Below are 20910 nucleotides of genomic sequence, written 5' to 3' on the forward strand. Positions count from 1 at the left end.
CTGGAACTACAATCCTCGGTAAAGTTGGGACTATTTATTGCAGATGTAAATGAAAAACGAGAAGTTATGTAAACATAACTAGACTTTTGGTTTCGTTCCAACATTGTCAGTGTACTTCTCATGACAAATTACCTATTTGATTTCGGGTGCCATTTAATTCGATGATTAATTTTACTCAATACTGCTTCAGCTTTACTTGTCCCAACTTTAATTTTCGCTTTAAAAAATTATTCCACCCAATGAAACAATTATTCAATATGAATTATACCCACTGGAATATCATTATTATATTATATATTAGCTCTGAGATTTGCAAATGGATGTCGCTGCCCCCTGGGGCATCTGGTGAATCCAACGTACCTTCGGTGGCGACGTCTCGACTCCTCACGAGATCCGCCTTGTTCCCCACAAGAATCACAGCCCTTGCTGATACATGATCCGTTCGCCATAATGTTTGAAGCACTTCCTCCGCAACTCGCGCCGATGTTCTGTCGGTCGTTGAATAAACAACGCAGTAGGCGTGTGGCTCGTACATGCCGATACAATTTTCTGGCTGTAAACCAATAAAAAAAAATCAATAGAACTATTATTGGTTGAATTATCAAAGAGTTATTCATTTGAATTTTTCCATTGATTGATTTTTCACATGCGAATAAACTTTCCCACTCGCTCCAATCTTCCACGTTGTTGGCAAAATATCGAAAGTTCGAGGACTAGTTCTCGGAGGAAAATCAATGAATTTCCCTTGGAACAACAATCAGGATATTTCAGGGAATTTTCCAAATTACGCTGAAGGTTCATTAAATTTAGGAATTATTCATCTCAACAGTAATAGCTATAATTATCAGTCTATTAAATATTAATTAATACAATAATGGAATTGAAATTCAGTTGTCGTTGGTGTTGTTGGAGAATTTTGAATTGTCAAGGACTGAAGTTCGTTGAAATGTTATTTATAAAATCCATCGACGACGAGATTGCACCGAGAATTAATTATATTCAATCATATAGCGGTTGTTCCTGTTTGTTCTTGCGTATATCACTCTGGACAAAATCAGTGTAAACCGCAGAGACAACATCTGCACCGCAACCCATAAAATCTCACGTCGCAACAGTAATTCAAGAGCAAGCAACGTATACAATTCAACATGAAAGCAACGTTTATGCGCTAACTCGAATATATCAGCATTTATGATCCCCCGGGAATGTGAGCAGAAGTAGCCCAGAGAAGGTGGCTCCAAGTAGCTGGAGACTACTAGAGCCAGCTATGAGGAAAGTCCTCTTGACAAGCTACACCACTCACTGAGAATGGAGCTTGCAATTCTGGTTTGAGCAATTTGTTCTGCATCCAGGGTAAGAATGAATTACCCCTCACTCAAGGGAGAGTGCTGTACTGTAAATTCTAGCCCTACGGCTCTAATGACGCATCTCCACTCTGGTCTTGTCTTGATGCCCTTCATTTCTCTTATCCCAGCAGGGGTTAGCTTACGGTGGAAATTGAGGAATCGATCTTCTGGAATATGGTGCCGTCGGGGGATTTGATGGCTGAGATGATACGTGGAAATCAGTGGCTCAATGCTAGCGAAGTACCACGCACACCGACTGAATTTTACTGAGTATATTCAGGTATGTCATTTGATCCCATAAAAAATACCAGGAAAAATAAACTTTCACTTTACTTCCGGGTAATTTCCAACTTCTTCAGGGTATTTGACAGCGTGAAGAGAGAGGTTGAGATTAAATTTACGGAAGGATGTGGGAAAATTCCATCAAAGCTCCATCAAATTTGATGAATCATTTGCAAAGACATTTTTTAATAAATATGTTGAATATATTTTTTCAAGAGGGGTAACTTTTTATTTATATTTATGAATATTCTCCCCGCCTGCACGGGGAGATGTGGTTTTCATTCCTGGAGTTCCCATTTTTCGTTGCAATATCAGGAGTGGATTTGTCCTCATTTATCTGCGTGATGGAACAAAAAAGTGACGGTCAACCCAAGAATACACCAATTTTCCACATGAAAGTCCCCGCTATCTTTCAATTCTTGCAATTTATCTCGAACTCCGGAGTTCACCGCACGCTCGTGTTGTAATACCGGATTGAGCCACCAGTGCCGATCTAATTCTGCCGAGGGTAAACCAGAGACAGATAGATATGGTTTGGGATCAGTTCAGAGATAAACCAACTAGACCACCATTCTCGGTTGTGTTAGAAATTCAGCGGAGTATATCTGTCAGGCATAACTGGGTTGAAAGTTTGAATTCGAGGCTTGCACTTATTGACAAAATGATTGATTTTGACGTATGATTCGAAAACTGCATTAGGGGGAATCAGCCAATAACTTGGAAGAATTGTTCTTGAGTGATATGCTGTCCGATGAATATCACACTGATTGAACGAGTCATTTATTTATTTATTATTTCGCCCGTGAAAAATAATTAATTTGCACTCAGAGAAAAATTCTTTAAAAATTAAATGTCTGTTCCGTGATCTGCCAGTCAAAACAATATTCATCAAAAATAACGAAACAGTTACCCATTTTGTCACTGACACTGTTCCATAATTTTTTTCGAACGCTCTGGACTTTTTCCTGAAAGTTAACTAAAAAATTGCGTAACTGTTCGGTAATTTTTACCGAATATTGTTTTGACTGGGAAATTATCGAACAGGTACGTCATTTTTCAAGAATAATTCTCTCCGTGTAGAAAAATAATTTTTTAAATTGAGAAAATATTTTTCATGTGTTAACAAGTCTTTTTTATTGAATTACACCCTCCACGAGTGAATGAATGATGAGAAATGTTTTTATCTCCGGCATTAATTAGCTGCTCACACATTGCACTCTCTGCGCAGAACTCTAATTTATATGTTTAAATTTCACCCGTGAGAGCCTTTACTCGGAAAATAAATACCAGAATTGAAAAGTTAACGGTGAAAAATTCGCCGGACTCCCGATGGACACCCGGAGGACCGCTTGAAATTTTAACGAGTCCATTGGGACAGGTCAGAAACGGAGCACTACCATGGAGTGTCGTTATGCCCATGTTCCAGTCGCTGTCACCATCCCCATCACTCGGTCTAATCAGTCATGGATTTGATGATTAAAGAAGAAGTCGATAAAACCATCAATTTTTCTAGTGCAATAATTTTCTATTTAAAAACATCTGAAAAGATTTCTTAAATAAAAAAAAGAGTTTCAAATTTCGAGAAATTAGGTCCATAAGAAAAACCTTTATTAGATAATGAATTACAATTGATGAGTTTCTAACCGAGATTGTTCCATTATCGTTCCTCCCTCCCACATATATTTTCCTCCCCCAGACAGAAAAAACCATTTTCCATTTGATTATTCCGCGCAAAGAATCAATTGACCCCCGTGTTGCATTGTCTTGAGGCAAGCCAAATTGCTCTGAGGGAATTTCGTAGCAGAAGGGGAGGAACACTCGGCGGAAATATCAGAGACGAGGTAAACTAGAATGGCCTGGGTTGATCGCAAAATATTCGAGAAAATTGAGGAGAATATGAGGTAGGGAGACCGGGCCAATGGATAAACGGTTGGGGAGAATTTCAGGTTCGTCGAGACAGCGAAAACAAATAAATCACCTAAATGAGCAGGCGATGGGTCCAATACCTAAAAAATATACGGTGGGGGGAAAAAAGTGGTCTCGACTGAAAACAATTTATGGAGTATAAATTCTAATTTTAGCTCAGCTTATATTATTCTGTTTTGACTTCTTCAATTTTTCAAAAATATATATTTATCTAGAAAAAAGTCGAGAGATAATTTCTAGATACGGATTTGGATTTTTCACTTTTTAAAATTAATAATCAATTTTATCATATCGTTTAGTCTTTTGGCAATTGTTGCATACCCACTACATTTTAACATTTATTCTTCATTGTCCATACGGAATAGAAAACCCACAAATTCCTCTTTATTAATAATCTTCAAAAAATATCTGGTCATCCTCTTATTATTTAAATAGCTGAGTTAATAGACAAATACTTTGGACGTAATTAGACATTTCTTCATGAGCCCATCCAGTTCAGTTCCAAACTACCCCCTGCATTACACAAGTAACATCTACCCCTTTCTGAATAATATCTCACCCTTTCTTACCATTTTCAGTTGTAACAATTTGAGTGCCTTCACGAATAAAAAATATTTAAACACATTCGACCCTTGAGTTTTTAATATACAACATGGTCTGTAGGTCTGTTTACCCTAGCCCTTGACGACAATTGCTTAATTCGAACTGACTCTGAAGGCTCACACACACGATGGGTCAAAACCCATGTTGTTTGAATATTACTATAGGGATTAAGTGTTTCACAGTCGAAGTGAGTTTCCGGATGAATGGATCCACCGATATATCTAATGTGTGTTTGTGCACGAGGGGATGCTCGGCTTGCTCGGACGCTTCACTACCCTTGAGACCTTTTTCACCATATCTACACTCCCCTCTTGGATGTGTTGGGTGATATATATAATCCATTTACTCTCACCTCGGGTAGATTTTTTTTTTCACGAAAATATTTCTACACAGGACGTAAAAAATATTGTGCATTCCGGGGGGATGGATATTGTGGGGAGAAATTTCTATCATGATTCACTGGTAAAAATTTTTGATCACCGTTTTGGGTACATTAATTAGAAACTTCCATCAGATCACGATAAATTCAATTTAAAGAAACTTTGATATTTTAACGTTCTACGATTTTACTATTTAATTACAAATTTTCAAAATCCAGAAACACCTTACGGTAATTACGAAGCGTAATTAACGGCCTGGTAAATCCATTTTACGATTACTGTCAATATACTGTCTATTCTGTTTTCATTATCGAAATTGGAATTGAGACTTCCAGAAGACGTATTTTACGGCGTCTGAAAAACGTAAATTACATCCAAACAAAGGGTTTTCCATGTTTTAGTGAGGGTAGTTCGTGTTTAAGAAATCGTAAATTACGATTGCAATCGTAATATAAACGTATTTTACGACTTATTACGCATAATTTACGATAAAATATCGTATCGTGTTCCGGCAATTATTCTTCTTCGTCGGCAATCACGAATCAGTAAACATTGAATACGGAAATAATTATACTAATTTCTATTTAAACTCCCATCATAAAAAAACGATTTCTCAATGGTAATTAGAGACAAGTTAATTGCTTATAATTTATATTTTGGTTTATTTCTTCCACTGTTCACATTGACCTCGAAACAGCTTCATTTGAAAGGTGAAGAGGAATGAACAAACGTTACAAAAATAGTCTCAAATAAATTTCTGAAAGGTTTTCAGTGGAAACGCCTGAATAAACAACTTGAAAATCCGTGAGAACTATTTGTCCAACAATAAAGTATTCAATCATCTTCTGTTTGCCCAAAGCTTTCAGCTCAGACTTTCAGTCTCCAGCTATATCCCTAGGATTTCCTCGATATCTTTTGCGCGCATTGAGCGTTGATCATTCGAATAAACTAATCTGCTTGATCCCGCCCATCGCTAGAACACTAACGCAAACTAAAACTTCGATTGTTTGTTTTAACATCTGATAAATTCTCACTTCTCTGAAGAACGCGACAAAATTAAATCAGAGGAAAAATATTAGAATTTTCATTCCATCAATTAATTTTTATTCCTCATCCCAGATGGATAATTCTATAGTAAATATTTTTAAATGAATACAACAAATGTTTATTTGAAAAAATAATTAGTCGATGGGAGAACAAAATTATTTTGCTCTTCGGAGGGAAAGAAATTTTTCGGCGAGGCAATTATCACTTAATTATCTTGCACATCCATCGAAACTCATTTGACAGTTCAATGTTCCTCTTCATCCGAATTATCGCTGCGAATCGTTTGCGACACCTCGAATTCATTTCAATCTTCCATAATAAGATATTTGAAAAGTTAAAGTTAAATCGATGGACACGTGAGTGAGCGGAGATAAAAAAATTCCATTACTAAAATTGAAAGAGAATTTTAGTGGAGAAATCTTAGAGGCGCTTAGCGGAGGAACTTTTGTCTAATGGAATTTGTTGGCATAATTAAAGTTTCCTGTGACCTCGTCGGTGAATTATGGCCATTCTATATTATGATAACGGTTGAATTCCACTGAATATAGTAGAGGATTGAGGTTTTCTGCAAGCCATATCGTAAATCTCAGGCCAAATCTAGTTTTATGTACAAACGTATTCCGCGGTGAGAAAAGTTGGAGAAAAATTATCTTGAAAATCGTGGCAAATTTTATCACCCGAGAGGCACCAGTGGGACCAAATGTTTTCTAATAAATTATTTTTTGTGGAGGCTGTGATTTTACCGGGCAAATGTACCGTCAAATGTGGAATGAATCCTACTTTTTAGGAAGAATATCTCGGGGTGAATTTATTAACAAAAAGTACGTTTGTGGGCGTAAAAAATTACGACTCTATATGTATTAAATTTTCGACACCTGCGCAGTAATTTCGGGGCAACGAAGCGAGGAAATGAGAAAGGATTTGGGGGAAAATTTACTGTACTAGACTTCACTCATATTTGAACTTCAAAAATTTTTCGCCTGCATGATACGCTTCGAGGAAATTCCCTGAAATTTTTAATTCAATTCGGAAGGACGTTAATTAGTTTCCGAGGGAAAGACCTCCCCCGATAATCTCCTTCGAGCAGTTGAAGGCCCTTCGTGATCGCGTGACAGCCTCAACATCTCGGAATACAAAATATCGGTGAGTATTGTTCCACGTGAAAGTTCAGCTGCAGCTTCTCGTGATGGGGTTTCATGTTTGAAAACGCATTTACCCCTGAAAGCGATATGATTTCCCATCGTGCTAGTTGAAAGTTACCCGCCGGTGAATGAATATCGATCCCACCAATAATGAATTATCTCCCACCTCCCTAACGGAACATTTTCAATTACCTACATTTTAAAAATTTCTTATCCCTCATTCTCATTTAATTGGCTATTCACCCTGCGAATAACCATTCACGCGAATGGTGCATTAAAAATAACGTTAGCCTGGCCGTTTAAGACTCGTGGAATAATCTCTATATTTAGTTTATCGCTGGTTATTATGCAGATAACGATGTGTTTGATTAAGCTGAGATCGGTTATGCAGGTTTAGACGATCAAAGGTCAATTTGTCACGTCATCGATCCCATGGCCGCTGATAGTTGGTCCATCAACTCTCCAAGCAGGTGTATACCCTTCGGGAGGGATGAGTCTGACTAGGGACAATTAACGACGCTCGTTATCACAGCAGTAACAAGGTGCAATTAACGTTTAGGTATACCTTGATTATCAAACCACAATTATTATTGAATATTAGGGTGATTATTTTTCCCACCCAAATTTCAGCCAATAGAATTGCACCATTTGTTGATATTTTGTATAGCCTACCTCGAATATCAGCGATAATTTTTTGAATATTTTGGTAAACAAACGACACTTAACCAAATAAACCTCTTTTCATGTCATGGCACAATTCTCTTGGCCGAAATTTGGATAGGAAAAATAATCCCCTGAATACCACTCGAGCTTCAAAATTATAGAATATTTCCCTCTAGGTTCCCTGCATACAAATGAAGTCGTCAAGTTTTTCAGGAAAAATCACTCGTGCTTCGCACTCGTGATTTTTTAGCCTGAAAAACTTGACTCCTTCATTTGTTTGCAACGAATCTATCGGGAAATATTCGATAATTTTGAACCACTTGTGGTATTATATGTGAGTAATTGAAGCCATGCTTATCAATATCCTATTCAAAAAAAAAAATGCTGCGAGGTTTTATCAGGAATCTGGACTGACTCGAGAACTTCGATGCTAATTTTTCAGATAAAAACTACCCTTTACCTATTCTGCCATATTTTTTAAAGTACTAGAACTTTATAATAAATGTAGTGATAGAATGCTCGAACATTTTTCGTTCAAAATCCGATTTAAATTCTTGTCACAAAAATATTTGATTGGATGAATTATATTTTTCTTTCAATGTAAGTCTGATTTTTCTCCATCTGTTCTCCCGAATATTTTCCATTTCTCCTTTCCAATTTCTCCTATTGACTGAGATGACAATAGATGCTCAATCATGCTCCATGCGTTTTTGAGATCAAGGACTCGACAGGGTGCGAATAACAGCTACTTCAAAATAAGGAGGTAAAATCAATTCAACAGCTCCAACTCGAGGGGTGTGACTTTTACCCGGCATTTTCCAGCGATCAAAGGAGCCTTTTCTACTTCAGTCCGCAGTTTTGGTGAAATATCTAAAAACAGAGAAATGTCAACGACAGGTTCTCTTGATGTATTGGTTCGTGAATGGTTTCCCATGTCACAGCCAATGAGGAAAGCAGGCTCTTTGAATACACCGTTGGACAAAGGGTCAATGTTCTGGGGAGTTGACTAATTGTGTTCATAAGAGTGATATTAATTTCGGTCCAGGGACACGAGGAGAAAAATTCTTGAAAAATTACGTACGTGTTCCGTTATCTGACAGTCAAAACGATGTAAAAATTACTGAACAGTTACGCACTTTATCAGTGAACTTTCCAGGAAAAAATCCAGACTTTCCAAGAAAAAATGTGGAACGTTCAGTAAAAAAAATGCGTAACGGTTCCAGAATTTTTACTGAATACTGTTTTAACTGAGAAATTATGACAAAATTTTTCCTCCGAGAATCAGTTATTTCCACACAGAGGACGAAGCTCAATAAAAAATCACCTGAAAAATTTTTCTTCTGGAATAAATTGAGAAAAATTCATCGTTTGGTAATTCATAATTCCAGAATTTTCACATCTCCAGCTTTTTCATGGGTCTCAACGCACAGCTGGAATAACAACCAACACTACAACATTCTTCAGGTGTCAACTTGTGCAGAGGTGTTTTCTTCAGGAAAGCTTCATTTACATTTTTGAAAGGCTTTATTGTGTGAACATAATATACCAGCTAAATTAGTTTAGTATTACACGTTTGAACGTGAAAACGATGAATGGAATGCCCACATGGTGCACTACTTGCTTTGAAGGCTAATCCTACCTTGTAGTCTTCTTTGTTACACATACCAGGGTTCCTGCTACATGTAACCTGGTACCGGCTTAAGGCATTAATTTTTCCAAGCATTATATTCAGTCACTCGTCCCAAATAAATATTATGGACATGAAAAACGTATTTCATGCCTCACGAATATGCAAACCTCCAAAATTCCACCGGTTACTATCGCGTTTCTTTTCCGGTTTCATAAAAATAAATGATTCATGGATGAATGAAAAAAAAAATTCCACGATTTAGAGAATCGTAAACACAAGGGCATATCGCGTCGCGTATCAATTTAAATTCACTCAGCCAAAACGAAAATATTATTTGAATATGTGTCAAGTGGACATCGAGATATGAATATTGAATAATCGAAACTGCTGAGCCCGCGTGGAATTTACGTAATGAAATAATCCCGCGATTCCGAAGTTCATGGTGTCAACAAAATGTGACTATCTTCTAGTCTTCGTACCAACTTCTCTGACGATGTTCTTCACTCGAGACGTGGTAATTCAGAAAAATTACGTCTGGAGGTTTTTGTCCACTATATGGAGAGAAAAATTCTTGAAAAATTACGCGCCTGTTCCGTAATCTGCCAGTAAAAATAATAAAATAATGATAAGATAATATTCGATAAAAATTAGGGAAGAGTTTCGCACTTTTTCAGTGAACTTCCAGAAAAATGCGTAACTGTTCCGTAATTTTTACTGAATACTGTTTTGACTGGCAGATTACAAAACATGTACATAATTTTTCAGGAATTTTTCTCACCGGATAGCTCTCCGTAGTTCTGGAAATTTCCGAAGAATTTCTATCCGAAGTAAATTTAAAGAAGCGTTAGAAACCAAATTTAAAAATCAGAGAATGAAATTCAATTTGCGAATTTTTTTACAGCAGAAAAACATTTTACCGCTGTGCGGTATATCTTCACTTTCGTGGCACGTCGTTCACATTATTGAGCCGTAATTTTTACGCCCACAGTCATAATTTTTTTACTGAATAAATCGTGAATCATCCTCGACTGAAAGTATTTTTTTTATTGAATTACATTTCGCGCTGTGGCCATAACTCGAGCAGTGAAATTTATCGAGTTGTTTTTGGAGATTCAGAACGACACTTTTACCTTGATAAATTTACTAAAAAAGTGCAGGAACTGATGGGTTTGAGAATGCAAAAATTACTGCCCCTCAACTCCTCAAATTTTTCCTTCCCCGTAACTGTATTAGACATTTAAATTAATCACTAGTGATCACCTGCTGCTGAAAATTGGCCAGACGTGATTTAAGGTATCCCATAGTATCCGCTCTGCGAGTTAGTTCTCGATCCTGAGTTGAGCACGTGGTTTGAAACATTTATCGTGATCAAAGTTTCCAACTCATCGGTTGTTTCTTCTCTGAGACACTCGCAATCACCGTCATTACATCATCCACCCCTTCGTATTGGTAGAAAATGTCTGGCTGTGTGTGTGTGTGTGGGTACGTGGAGGGACTGATCGATTTTTCCACGAACGAAGCGATACAAGGTGAAGGATAGAGACATCTCCTCTGCCATTTTTTATAAAAAATATGAACGAACATTAACCGACGTGAGGAATGCGAAATTGACACATGGGGTGAACTGTGTTACAAAAATTACCCTAGCGTTCAACAAAAGTGTATCATCAGTCATCGTTACTTCATTTCTATCCCAATTTACCGATTGACAAAAGCTATTTGACAGTTGACATATGACTGCTACTCTTTGCATATGTTTATCTGCCGATAAACTATGACACATTATATTCACGTCATTCGTAAATTATGAAATAACGACTATTACAAATTTTCCGAGATTCCATAAATATTTCTTTACTTTTCTTGACAGTGGAATAATTTCTGAAGGAATGTGTACCGTAAATAGATGACTTCGTCAGTTATTAAAAAATAATTAATTGAAAAATATACAAAATACTGAATAAAATGCGACCCAGCAAAAGTGAATGTCTGAATTTTCCTCGAACTTTGCAGATATTTTTCAAAAATTAAAAAACCTAAAAAATTCCCACTCCTTAAAATCCTTTAATGTGCAAATATGGACAGTCTAATGCGCAGTTGTTTCAATTGTTGACCAAAGGAATATGTTATTGCATTTATCTAATTTTTCAATTTTTTTCATCTCGATATTTTGATTTAAATCGTAAAATTCATCGGATCAAGGCTCAATCCTATCGCTCTACACAAAGTTGAATAGTTTTAAAAAGCGAATTTCGGAAGAGCTTGAACATTGTTTGTTCCCCTTCCCCCAGGAGTTTAACGATAAAAAAATATATCTCTCAATTTTTTTGTTCGGGGAAAGAGGGGAGAGATTGAGATAAGCGAGGCCCGATGATTTTGGTAGTTAACGCACGCAGCCCTGAGTCCGTCTCTTTCTATGTGCCAAGTGTCACAGCTGATAACACTCCGGTGTTATCATCAGCGTTTCGTGGTGTATTAAAAACGAGCTGACATCGTTGGAGAGTCAGTTGGCGTCTTGGTAGACGACAGGGTGCATCTCACCTCTCGCTGTTTCAATAACGTCAAAGTTTAAAGTTACACTGTCATTTGTCAGCAGTAAAATTATGGCACGCAAATACCTGACACTGTTCTGTGCCCTCCTGGTTGTCAGCTTGACGATGGCAACGCGTGTGGGTGAGTATCGATATTCCAAGTTTGCACATGTTATTTGAGTAAAATTTCTTGAAGAATTTTCCAAAATTTCACAAGAATAATCTGGAATTTATCGAGGGGTATCTGTGTATTTTCCAGATTTTTTTTTATTTTCGGAGGACAATTGAATAAAAATTGACAGTTCTCCGATTGACATTGACATTTCCCGATGAACTTATGAATGTTCAATGCCAAAAATTCATCAATGGAAAATGATTTCTGTTTTCACGCTTTTATCAAAGTCATTTGACGTTCGCATTTGACTTTATCCGTTGCATTTAACACTTATTATTTGCTTCAGAGAGGAGATGTGTCGAGGGCAGGAGTTACTTCGATGGTTGCAATAACTGCTTCTGTAGCAACGGAAACGTGGCATGCACACTGATGGCATGTCAAAGTGAGGACCCCAAAACCGGGGAAATGCGCGACATCATTCCTTTACAGCCTCCGGAGGACTTCTGGCAGCCCATAACCAACATCGATCCACCACGCATTTAATTACTCCATAAATAATATTATCAGACAGCATATATTAGATTATCGAATCAATTAAATCACATTTCATGTACAAATAATTCGATTGCCCGCGGTATTAAATTAATGGGAAATAACATAATCCATCACAATGCATGTCAATAAAATTTTGACCAAAATGTTTAAAAAAACATGACATATCGTTCTGTCAATTATCGCGAAATATTATGTGACGCGATGATTCACGATGTTTTTGAATAAAACTTTTTCACCCAGAAATTGGAATGAAATTATTTTTAGGGTGAATGCGATTTTTTTTCATGAGAATATATTTTTGGAGATGTACTGTATCATCCCATTAAATATGATTTTCTCACAAATGATGTACAGTATTCGCAGAGAGACGAAAAACGGAATGGAAGAGAAACACGAGGATTATCGAGGAGACAGGGGATATCGACGTAAAGCTCCTCTTTTCCGAGCAATGTATCCAAGGGTGATTTTTTTTTTCGAAAGAGCCTCCAGAGTAAATTGCGTCACACGTCTTTCTATCATTTGGGATAATGCAGATATTTTTTATCTTGACACGAGGAGAGCGAGGCGAGAAGAGAAATAAATTAAACGAATAAAGCGAGAATTGTCGTTTAACTGTGCCGTGAATATTGTCTCCCTCATCCCCAAGTACATTGTATAGTACATAAAAGAAAAATATTAAACGTGGAAGGGCGAAGGGTCCGGAGAAATGCTGAGAATTAATTGTGAAATTGAAATTGTCAACTTAAAATGGAAAATCAGGATATGAAGGAAGAGACAATCCGGAAAAAGGGAGAACGATTTTACCGTCGAGTAAGGAATTAAAATGGAACGGTTGGGGAGGGGGAGAGGGAAGCAATCCCATTGAGGTGAATGAAACGAGTTACGTTTATAAGCTCTTTACCTGCCAGTTTCAGAAGGGAATGAATATTACAATGGATTATCTTCTTTGGATCACGACTATTCATCAAAGTTTAATATTATTGCGACAAGTGATCTATCCATTTTGTCTTTGCAGAATTGAAAATGAAATACTAGAAATAATTACTGAAGATTTTTCAACCTGTGGATAGGATGGGAAAAGTGCTCTTATTTATCTACTGATTAATAACAAAGGACCTCGATGAAAATTGAAGGGAATGTGCGGCGAAGGTTTCGTTCGACAAACGATAAAACGGATTTCCATTGGCATCGGTTTGAGTGCAGCAACAACTTTGTTTTGTTGTTTGACTTTCGATGGCTCGTTGAGGAGATTATATTCTACTTAAAGTTCTCGATGGGATTGATACACCGACACTGATTGGGAAAACAATATTTTCCAATTTTTTCAAGCGTTCGTTTTCATTTATTTTGACTTCCGGATGGATGGAGCGTTTTTTTAGAGACCAAAGCTGACCGGGTGCTACAGTTGCAGTTATTTCAGTCGAGAATATTCAGAGAGGATCAGTTTTATTGCGGAAAGACTGATTCAGTAGATTTTAAATTCATTTCGTGTCAGATAACGAAAATTTTGCTGTAATTAATCACGATCGATGTTCTGCTTTGTTACATAATAAAGAACATGTGTTAAATTCGGTGGAAATAAATGTCGAGTGTTGATTTAACTCGAAAAACAGCAAAACAAAATTCGGTTAACCGTATTTCGAGTGTAATAATAATTTTGTTTTGGTCTTCCTGGAGAGTGGATTATATTAAGATAAGAACAACAAATGAATTCAAGTGCCTCTTCAACGATAATTAAGATTGGAATCTTAATGCCAATCTTAATGCCTTCACTGGAAAACAAATTATTTTGATGACATATCATGATAATGTTAATTCCCTCAATGATTATGAGGATTAAGATTGAGACAAAAATAACTCAATCGAAGAAATGTGATTGAAAAAATGAATTCTCCCCTGAAATAACTGAATATTTGGAAAAAATATTTTTTCTCTCGTGTGAGAATTGATTCAAAGCCGGTGGAAAAACAAGAACAATGAAATAAAAATTATCAATGTTTCTCAAGACAAGATATTCCAGTCGAGCGACTCCTTACACTCGGGGTCGTCTGGACATACATATAAGCATTTCAGAGACCCTCAGCACTTTGTGGCTTACATAATTAATTTGATCAAGTGCTACACGAGAAGTTCAGAGGTTTAGTACGTGACGGTAAATGGACATAACATGGCTGATGGAAATTCCAATTTTCGAATAAATCTGGGTCAAAGTAGAAATTGAACTCTATTTCACATCAAAGAGTTGCCAGCAACTGAAAGAACATAACGAATGAAAGCGGAATTTTCATGAAATAAAATAAAAAATCCAAAGGACGGATTCGTAAGCTCATCTGGAATTTATTCCAGAATTAATTTCAGAATATTCCCTCCTTTGAGGGCACTATCCTCCAATTTATGACAAAAGTGCACAGAGCAGGGGAACCAAAGGAATATTCAACAGTTGCCTTTGATAATGGGTGCGTACCCACTCCGACTGGCATCCTGGCTTTTCTTCATTCCTAAGTAAAAGTAAATGAGAGATGAGGAATGGGAGAGAGTGGAAATACTCAGCTGAGGGAATTCCTTCCTTCCATATACCACCACTCACTCGGTGCACCGAAGCATCTAATTGTCTCCCTTCAGCCCCTCCCTTCACACGTATTTCCTGCATGAGGGCCTCGACGAAGTGCTATACGCATTCTTGACACTTAAACTCGGCTTTCTCAACGAGATTGACTAATTTGCGATGGGAGGAAATGAGTTTTTGGCCTTCAAATTAAAGCTCTACAATTTTTCAAATTAAAAGTAACGATTTTTCCTGTGTCACAACACGTCTTAAATATTTTTCAAATCAGTCAATGCAGCACTAGCCGAGATTTTACGAAATATCTCCGAATCTAAGGGAGATAGCAAAATTTTTATCAGAACCTTTTTCGTAGCTCTCGACTTCGCCCACAAAAAAGGTTCCAATGAAAATTTTGCCATCTACCTCAGATCTCGAGATAATCGCAGAAAACTCACTGATTCACTACTGAGATGTACCTGAGATGATTCCTTTTAGATTTTTATTAAAAAATATTCTAAAATCATTTAACTAATTCTGTGGAAGAAGTTGCAGTTGATATTTGATCCCGTTCCATAATATTACATATCCTTCAGCTCCGGGAGGCTCGTAAAACCCGCACGTGAGTGGGAGAATTTTAAGGGCACGTAAGCTCCAGTGGATTTTGGCGTATTATCTCTACATGTGCGGTGGCTGAATACATATGTCTAACCAACTATCTTGAAATTATTCAACGATGAGTTACCGGATAAACGCCGTTAAACCAACGTTGAAAACCTTCAAACTTCACTCGTCTATCACAGGGTATAATAACCTTCTGAATTATGTTGCTATAGATATTGACTTTGCCGAGATAATTAACGGTTCATCGGGAATCATTAGGGCCAGAGGCAAATGTAATTTCGTTCCTCATTCAACATCATAGCTGCACCTCGAAAAAATAACTAAAATAAACTAAATAAGTTCTCTTAACCCCCGAAAATTAATCTATTCTTCAAATTTAAAAATCGCCCTAAACTATCATCCCTTTTTCATCCCCAATAGCCCAACTGTTATTTTTATTCATTCGTCTATTTTATTACGGGATTTATGAGTACAAAAACATTTTTTGGAATTCCAAAGCTGAATGGAATGTAAAATGTTGATGATAACTCAAAACGAGGGGGGAGGAAGGTCAGGATACATCCACCCATATATATCAGTCGGTATACGATATGACAGACACATTATGGCGTATAGGGGCTTTTCGGGATACCCATAACCGTGAGTTGATGCTAACAACCAAAACTCCATGGACTCTGAGGATGACATTTAGTGGTATACTGTACCACATTTCCCTTCAACAACGAATGATCTAAGCGTTGGAATACCAGCCTCAGGTAGAATGATACACCTTAACGTTTACTATCACCATGGAGGTAACATTTTATGGGCTGATCACACACTTTGATAGCCACAGGGAATTTCAGGTGAAATCATGGGCAATTTGAGAAGTTCCTTGATTAAGAAAGTTTCACTATGGTTTTTTCTTTTCTCATTTTATGTAGGAAAATGACTTTTACGTTCCACGCAATGAGTACAGCTCATCACACACTGCAGTCTGTGATTAGATGCAGAAATTAACTTTTAATTTGTTAATTTTACGAAAAAAAATTCTTTTCTAAAGTTAGTATTATGAATTTTATGGAGCACACAATGTCCAGTGCGTGGATTGAATAATTCTGCATAGAATTGTCGTTGAGGTCAATTGTGGACAATTGAGATTGCCTTCATTAAGAAAGTTTCGTCATAATTTTTCCTTTGCTTATTTTACAGAGAAAGATTCCTTGCCAACGTTAAACTCATGAATTTCACCAGCAACACAATGTCAAATACCTGAATTGCATAATTCTGCATAAAATTTTCACTGAGGCGAAATACTGGATAATTGGAGATTTCCAGATTACGAAAGTTTCGTTCTCCTTAATTTTTGATTTCATACAAAACGGCAATATCAGGCCAAAGGACTGAATGCCTGACATACTAATGTCTGAGATTGTCAATGGGATAAAACAAAGTATCCGAGATTTCCGTGATTAAGAAAGTTTCTCCATCATTTCGTGATTTCTTATTTCAAATAAAAGCCCACCCTCAAACGTTAGACTCAGCAATTTCATGAATAGACAATATGAGATGAATAGATTGAATAATCCTCTATAACTCCTTTCACATAGTTTCTTCCTGAGAGTTTTTTTTTTAATTTTCTTTTTCATATTCTTGTGGGCCATTATGGTTTTAAAAAAATGTCCCCATCGTCGCGGACTTTCCTAGAAAAGGGGATATATCTCTTTCAGATGGCACTTTTATTACCCGCGTCGGGGGTACCAAATACACCAATAAAAATATCAAAGAGGGTTGAACATCGAATACCTCGCGACCGGATGGAACAGACATAAAACCACCTGGGTAAGTTTTTTATAATGTTGTGTATCAAGGTGGATGCATCGTTCGCCCTTTTCCCCGGAATTTATTTTTTTAAAAATACTCACTGTCAGCTCAGCACTCGGATGGTCGATAAACGTCAGTTCTGACTCCTCATTGGCCAAAAGTACACTCACAGTTTTCTCCCCTGATTCGTCATCTGAAACACAAATAACTACTCAAAATACAAATTAAACTCACTAAAAAGGTGTGAAATATTTTTTTTTTAACTGTTTGAATTCCCCTCTAATTCGAATGACTTATCTTTCTACTTAAAAGGGACGTTTTCTTTGATGGAAAAGATCTCTCTTGGGTCTGAATATGTATGATTTCACCCGGAGGGAATGAATGATGGAAACGGTAAATAAGGGGAGGAAAATTCAGAGACGTGTGCGGATGAAAGAAGAAATCATGGACAGACGTGGGTACAGGGAACGTTGATCAACAAGTACTGTGTGTATCTTACTGGCGTTAGGCTTTTAACGGAAGGGCGGACTTTGCAGTGGGTCCTCAGAAGAGTCGAGAGGATGCTGCATACTGCAATCAGGCCAATTACCGTGTTTACTATGCCGGGGAAAATAGTTTTCACTTCTCACTGACTATACGAAGATATAAATATAATTCTGCCAATCAAATATTTTTCTGCGACAAATTTGGAGTGATTTTTTGAACGGGGATTTCAGACATTCAGTTGTCCAGAGCGAATATGATTGACAGAATTAAATTTTTTTTCTCAGGATTTCTCATTTCTTTCCTCTCAGGTCTACCTTTGGAGGGAAACAGGTGGGGATCAGCAAATAAAAGGGAGATATGCATTGAAATATTTATGACTGTAGCTAGGAATAGGCGAGCCTTAACGATTTATCGAATGACCTGACGTTTAAGCTCTTATACAGTTCCAAAATTCTGTCACTGTTTGAGAACAGGTCATTGTTTGTATACATATAACATCAAAGGTCTCTCGTCTGTCTACGAGGACATTTCTCCCTGTGTCCATCAGAGAGATGAAGAGGTTCGTTTTAAAGGAAATAAATAAAATAAATAATTTGAATGAATGTAATTTCTTCCAGAGATATATGTTGGGTACGCAATTAAAAAAACGCTATTTTCCCTAAAAATGCAGTGTCGCCATCGGAAGTCTGTAATATTTAACAATTTATCCAATGAGCCACTGCCGGTTCCCGTTACACCATCACCAACTTTAATAGTTCGCGAAAAACACGTTCTGCCTCATAAAAAATCACCTGAATCCGAACAATCCATTAGCCCCAACACACATACCCGCCGTTGTTTCGGTAATAAATCAAGTGACTGGGCAACTTTTCCTGTATTTCCTCCCTGAAATAGAGACGTTTGTTTCGAGGAAACAAATGCTGGAATTTTCTACCCGAAAGCTCTCAATAAATTCTCGTCCAAACCAGAAGATGATCGGCTGAATAAAATTGTTCATCACTGAGGGCAACAGCTTCCATAGATCAGCCAACAGTTCCTTAAACGGATGAATCCCTCTCTTCCACAGAACTATCGGCTATTGAGAAAACAATGAATGAAACATTCACCAATTAATCAAACAAACAAATATCACACCTCAGCACTCTGTTCCAAAATTTTATGGCTCTCCAAAAGCTCGTCAATCTCTCGATAAAAAAAAAAACCAATGGATTCGAACAGGCCATTCCCCACAACAAACACGTACATCCGTCCTAATTCGACAATAAATCAAGTGGCCATGGAGAATTGGAAATAGACGAGAATTCAACTGGGTCACTGTACGCACATGAGATATATACAATGATTGAGGCCAGCTCTTTCGGCTAATTGGGGCTGATCGTTAGCTAAGATGAATTCGAGAAACAGATACATTGAATTTTTTTTTTTCCGTTAAAATTTGACATTTCAGTTGCCAATTACTCTGCCCCACGTAATTGCCAATTAAATATCCCATCGATGCAAATATATCCCATAATTCAAAGTACCCTCTGTTCATCATTCAGTGAATCTCAGCTCGAGTCTCTGTATTTGGACGAATATTTTATTCTCAGTTTGCAATTACTTTCCTTCATTTCTACAATTTCACCGAGATCCTCGTATTTCATACACCCCACCCCTCTCCCTCTCCCTCTCACCCCAATGATAATTATAAACTCACCGATGGATGTATCGTAGGCGTGCAGATACTCGGACGTCATGAATTGCGATACAAGAGAGCTTTTTCCCACGGATGGTGCACCCAGCATGAGCACACGATAAGGAGTTGATCCCTGTGATGCGCTACTCTCACGCGAACTCGCTAACGAACCAGCCGCTGAATTTCTCGCTGAGCCCGGATAAGAGGCTGTTAAATGCTCGGTACTGAAACAAAACATTTTGTACACAATAGTTAATCACCAAACAACTCATCTTACATCATCCACCAGGGACGTGATATAATCATATAGTCGAGACAGTGTAATGAGATAATAATCACTGTTTCACTAAGGAACGATAAGAGAGATATGAAAAATTATGTATTGTTAATTTAATCGATTACAGGGAGAGGGGATATTTGCAGATGGGCAATTCAATGCTTAAGCACAACTACACGTGGAAATGGGGTGAAATTACCCTGTTTGAAACACTCTAGTGCAAGGCCTCTGGACGGTTTATGATTGTGAAGAGGGGAACAGTGAGGTGAGGGAGGGGAGTAGCTGACACATGCATTGCACATGATGTATAGCATGACGATATTCTGCTTCAACTCGGTTGTACAATACGCCAATAGGTATGGGGTAAACTCAAAGGACCCCAAATACACCTGATTTATATGTATATGCCGTAGGGTAACAGATGATAAATCTCTGTGTTGTCTGTTTAATAGCGAATTCATGTTTATATGAGTTGATTCACGAACAGATAGAAAACAAATTTAAACATTTGAATCGTTATTTGTAGAGGGGGTTAAAAAATTTCAATTTAATGTATGATCGACCTGTTAGCAGTCATATAAATCTTCAGGCTTTCAACCGGGAATTGGTCCTCTAATGGCGCTGTCCAGGTAGGGGATGGTGGAAAGGCCATCAAATACACCTGATTTATATGTATTTGCTATCGGCTAACAGCTGATAAATTTTCATATTGTCTATTCCATTGCTGATTCACGTTGAGAATGTCAATTATATTCATACAGTAACAGATAAATAATTGAGAAATCGCAGTGATGTCGTGGGGAAGAGAGTTGAGCAATTTTGAGTGGAATTTATGGTAAACTTGTTGGAGATTTTCGTCGTCATAGTTCTTGTAGAATTTCAAGGTATTCAGTTGCGAACAGGTAAAACAATTTAAGTCGACTTAGCTATTAACTGAGTTTTCGAAGAAACAAGCAACAGTGCCCGCTTAATTGGGTAGTCATTTATGGATATTATTTTAAATCATCGTAAATTCGTTTAAACAGTTGAAAACCAGTTAATGTTCGTTTTTATCATTTTTATGCACGTGCTGTATACATGTAAAATATATAAATATATAAAGAACTTGAATTTTTCCTCCCAAATATTTAATATCCTAATACTTAATATTTATTACTATCGTTAAGCCTTCAAGTATCTCCTCAAAAACAATCCCCAACACTCCACGGAATCTTAATTAATTCCCACCAGTTCGTTCACAATAACAGTAGAGTAATTTTTCGAATTTTTTCTCTCACACTCGC

At 37.2% G+C, this 20910-nt stretch overlaps 2 protein-coding genes and 1 long non-coding RNA gene across 14 annotated transcripts in view; 1 reads left to right on the top strand and 2 right to left on the bottom strand.

Moving 5' to 3' along the window:
- Positions 1-20910, bottom strand: part of LOC135167327 (uncharacterized) — a 76494-nt gene that overhangs the window by 4296 nt on the left and 51288 nt on the right. For 9 of the 12 annotated variants that reach the window (XR_010299837.1, XR_010299836.1, XM_064130424.1 and 6 more), the window contains 3 exons: positions 19372-19574; positions 17291-17397; positions 361-553 (listed from right to left, as the gene is read on the bottom strand). Coding sequence is in view for 10 of the 12 variants with exons in the window: in XM_064130424.1 (XP_063986494.1) it covers positions 361-553; positions 17291-17397; positions 19372-19574 (503 nt within the window). In the remaining 2 variants the exon portion in view is untranslated. The remainder of the gene's footprint in view (positions 1-360; positions 554-17290; positions 17398-19371; positions 19575-20910) is intronic. The other 3 variants (XM_064130431.1, XM_064130425.1, XM_064130428.1) reach the window with 1 other exon arrangement.
- On the bottom strand, positions 3806-10978 carry LOC135167382 (uncharacterized). Its single transcript, XR_010299839.1, has 3 exons — positions 10662-10978; positions 10280-10570; positions 3806-8259 (listed from the first exon to the last, which is right to left on the bottom strand). It is a non-coding gene; the product is annotated as an uncharacterized LOC135167382 (long non-coding RNA).
- LOC135167380 (uncharacterized) lies at positions 11514-12463 on the top strand. The gene is made up of 2 exons (XM_064130513.1): positions 11514-11692; positions 12012-12463. The coding sequence occupies exons 1-2, from the start codon at positions 11623-11625 to the stop codon at positions 12206-12208; spliced, it is 267 nt and encodes an 88-aa protein (XP_063986583.1). The 5' UTR covers positions 11514-11622; the 3' UTR covers positions 12209-12463.

Source organism: Diachasmimorpha longicaudata, chromosome 11, assembly GCF_034640455.1.
Source record: "Diachasmimorpha longicaudata isolate KC_UGA_2023 chromosome 11, iyDiaLong2, whole genome shotgun sequence".
Lineage (NCBI taxonomy): Eukaryota > Metazoa > Arthropoda > Insecta > Hymenoptera > Braconidae > Diachasmimorpha > Diachasmimorpha longicaudata.

Excerpts from the sequence above, each read along its gene's own strand:
- LOC135167380 (XM_064130513.1), top strand. The coding sequence starts at position 11,623 with ATGGCACGCAAATACCTGACACTGTTCTGTGCCCTCCTGGTTGTCAGC. Across the intron at positions 11,693-12,011 it reads GACGATGGCAACGCGTGTGG|AGAGGAGATGTGTCGAGGGC; the intron begins GTGAGTATCGAT and ends TATTTGCTTCAG.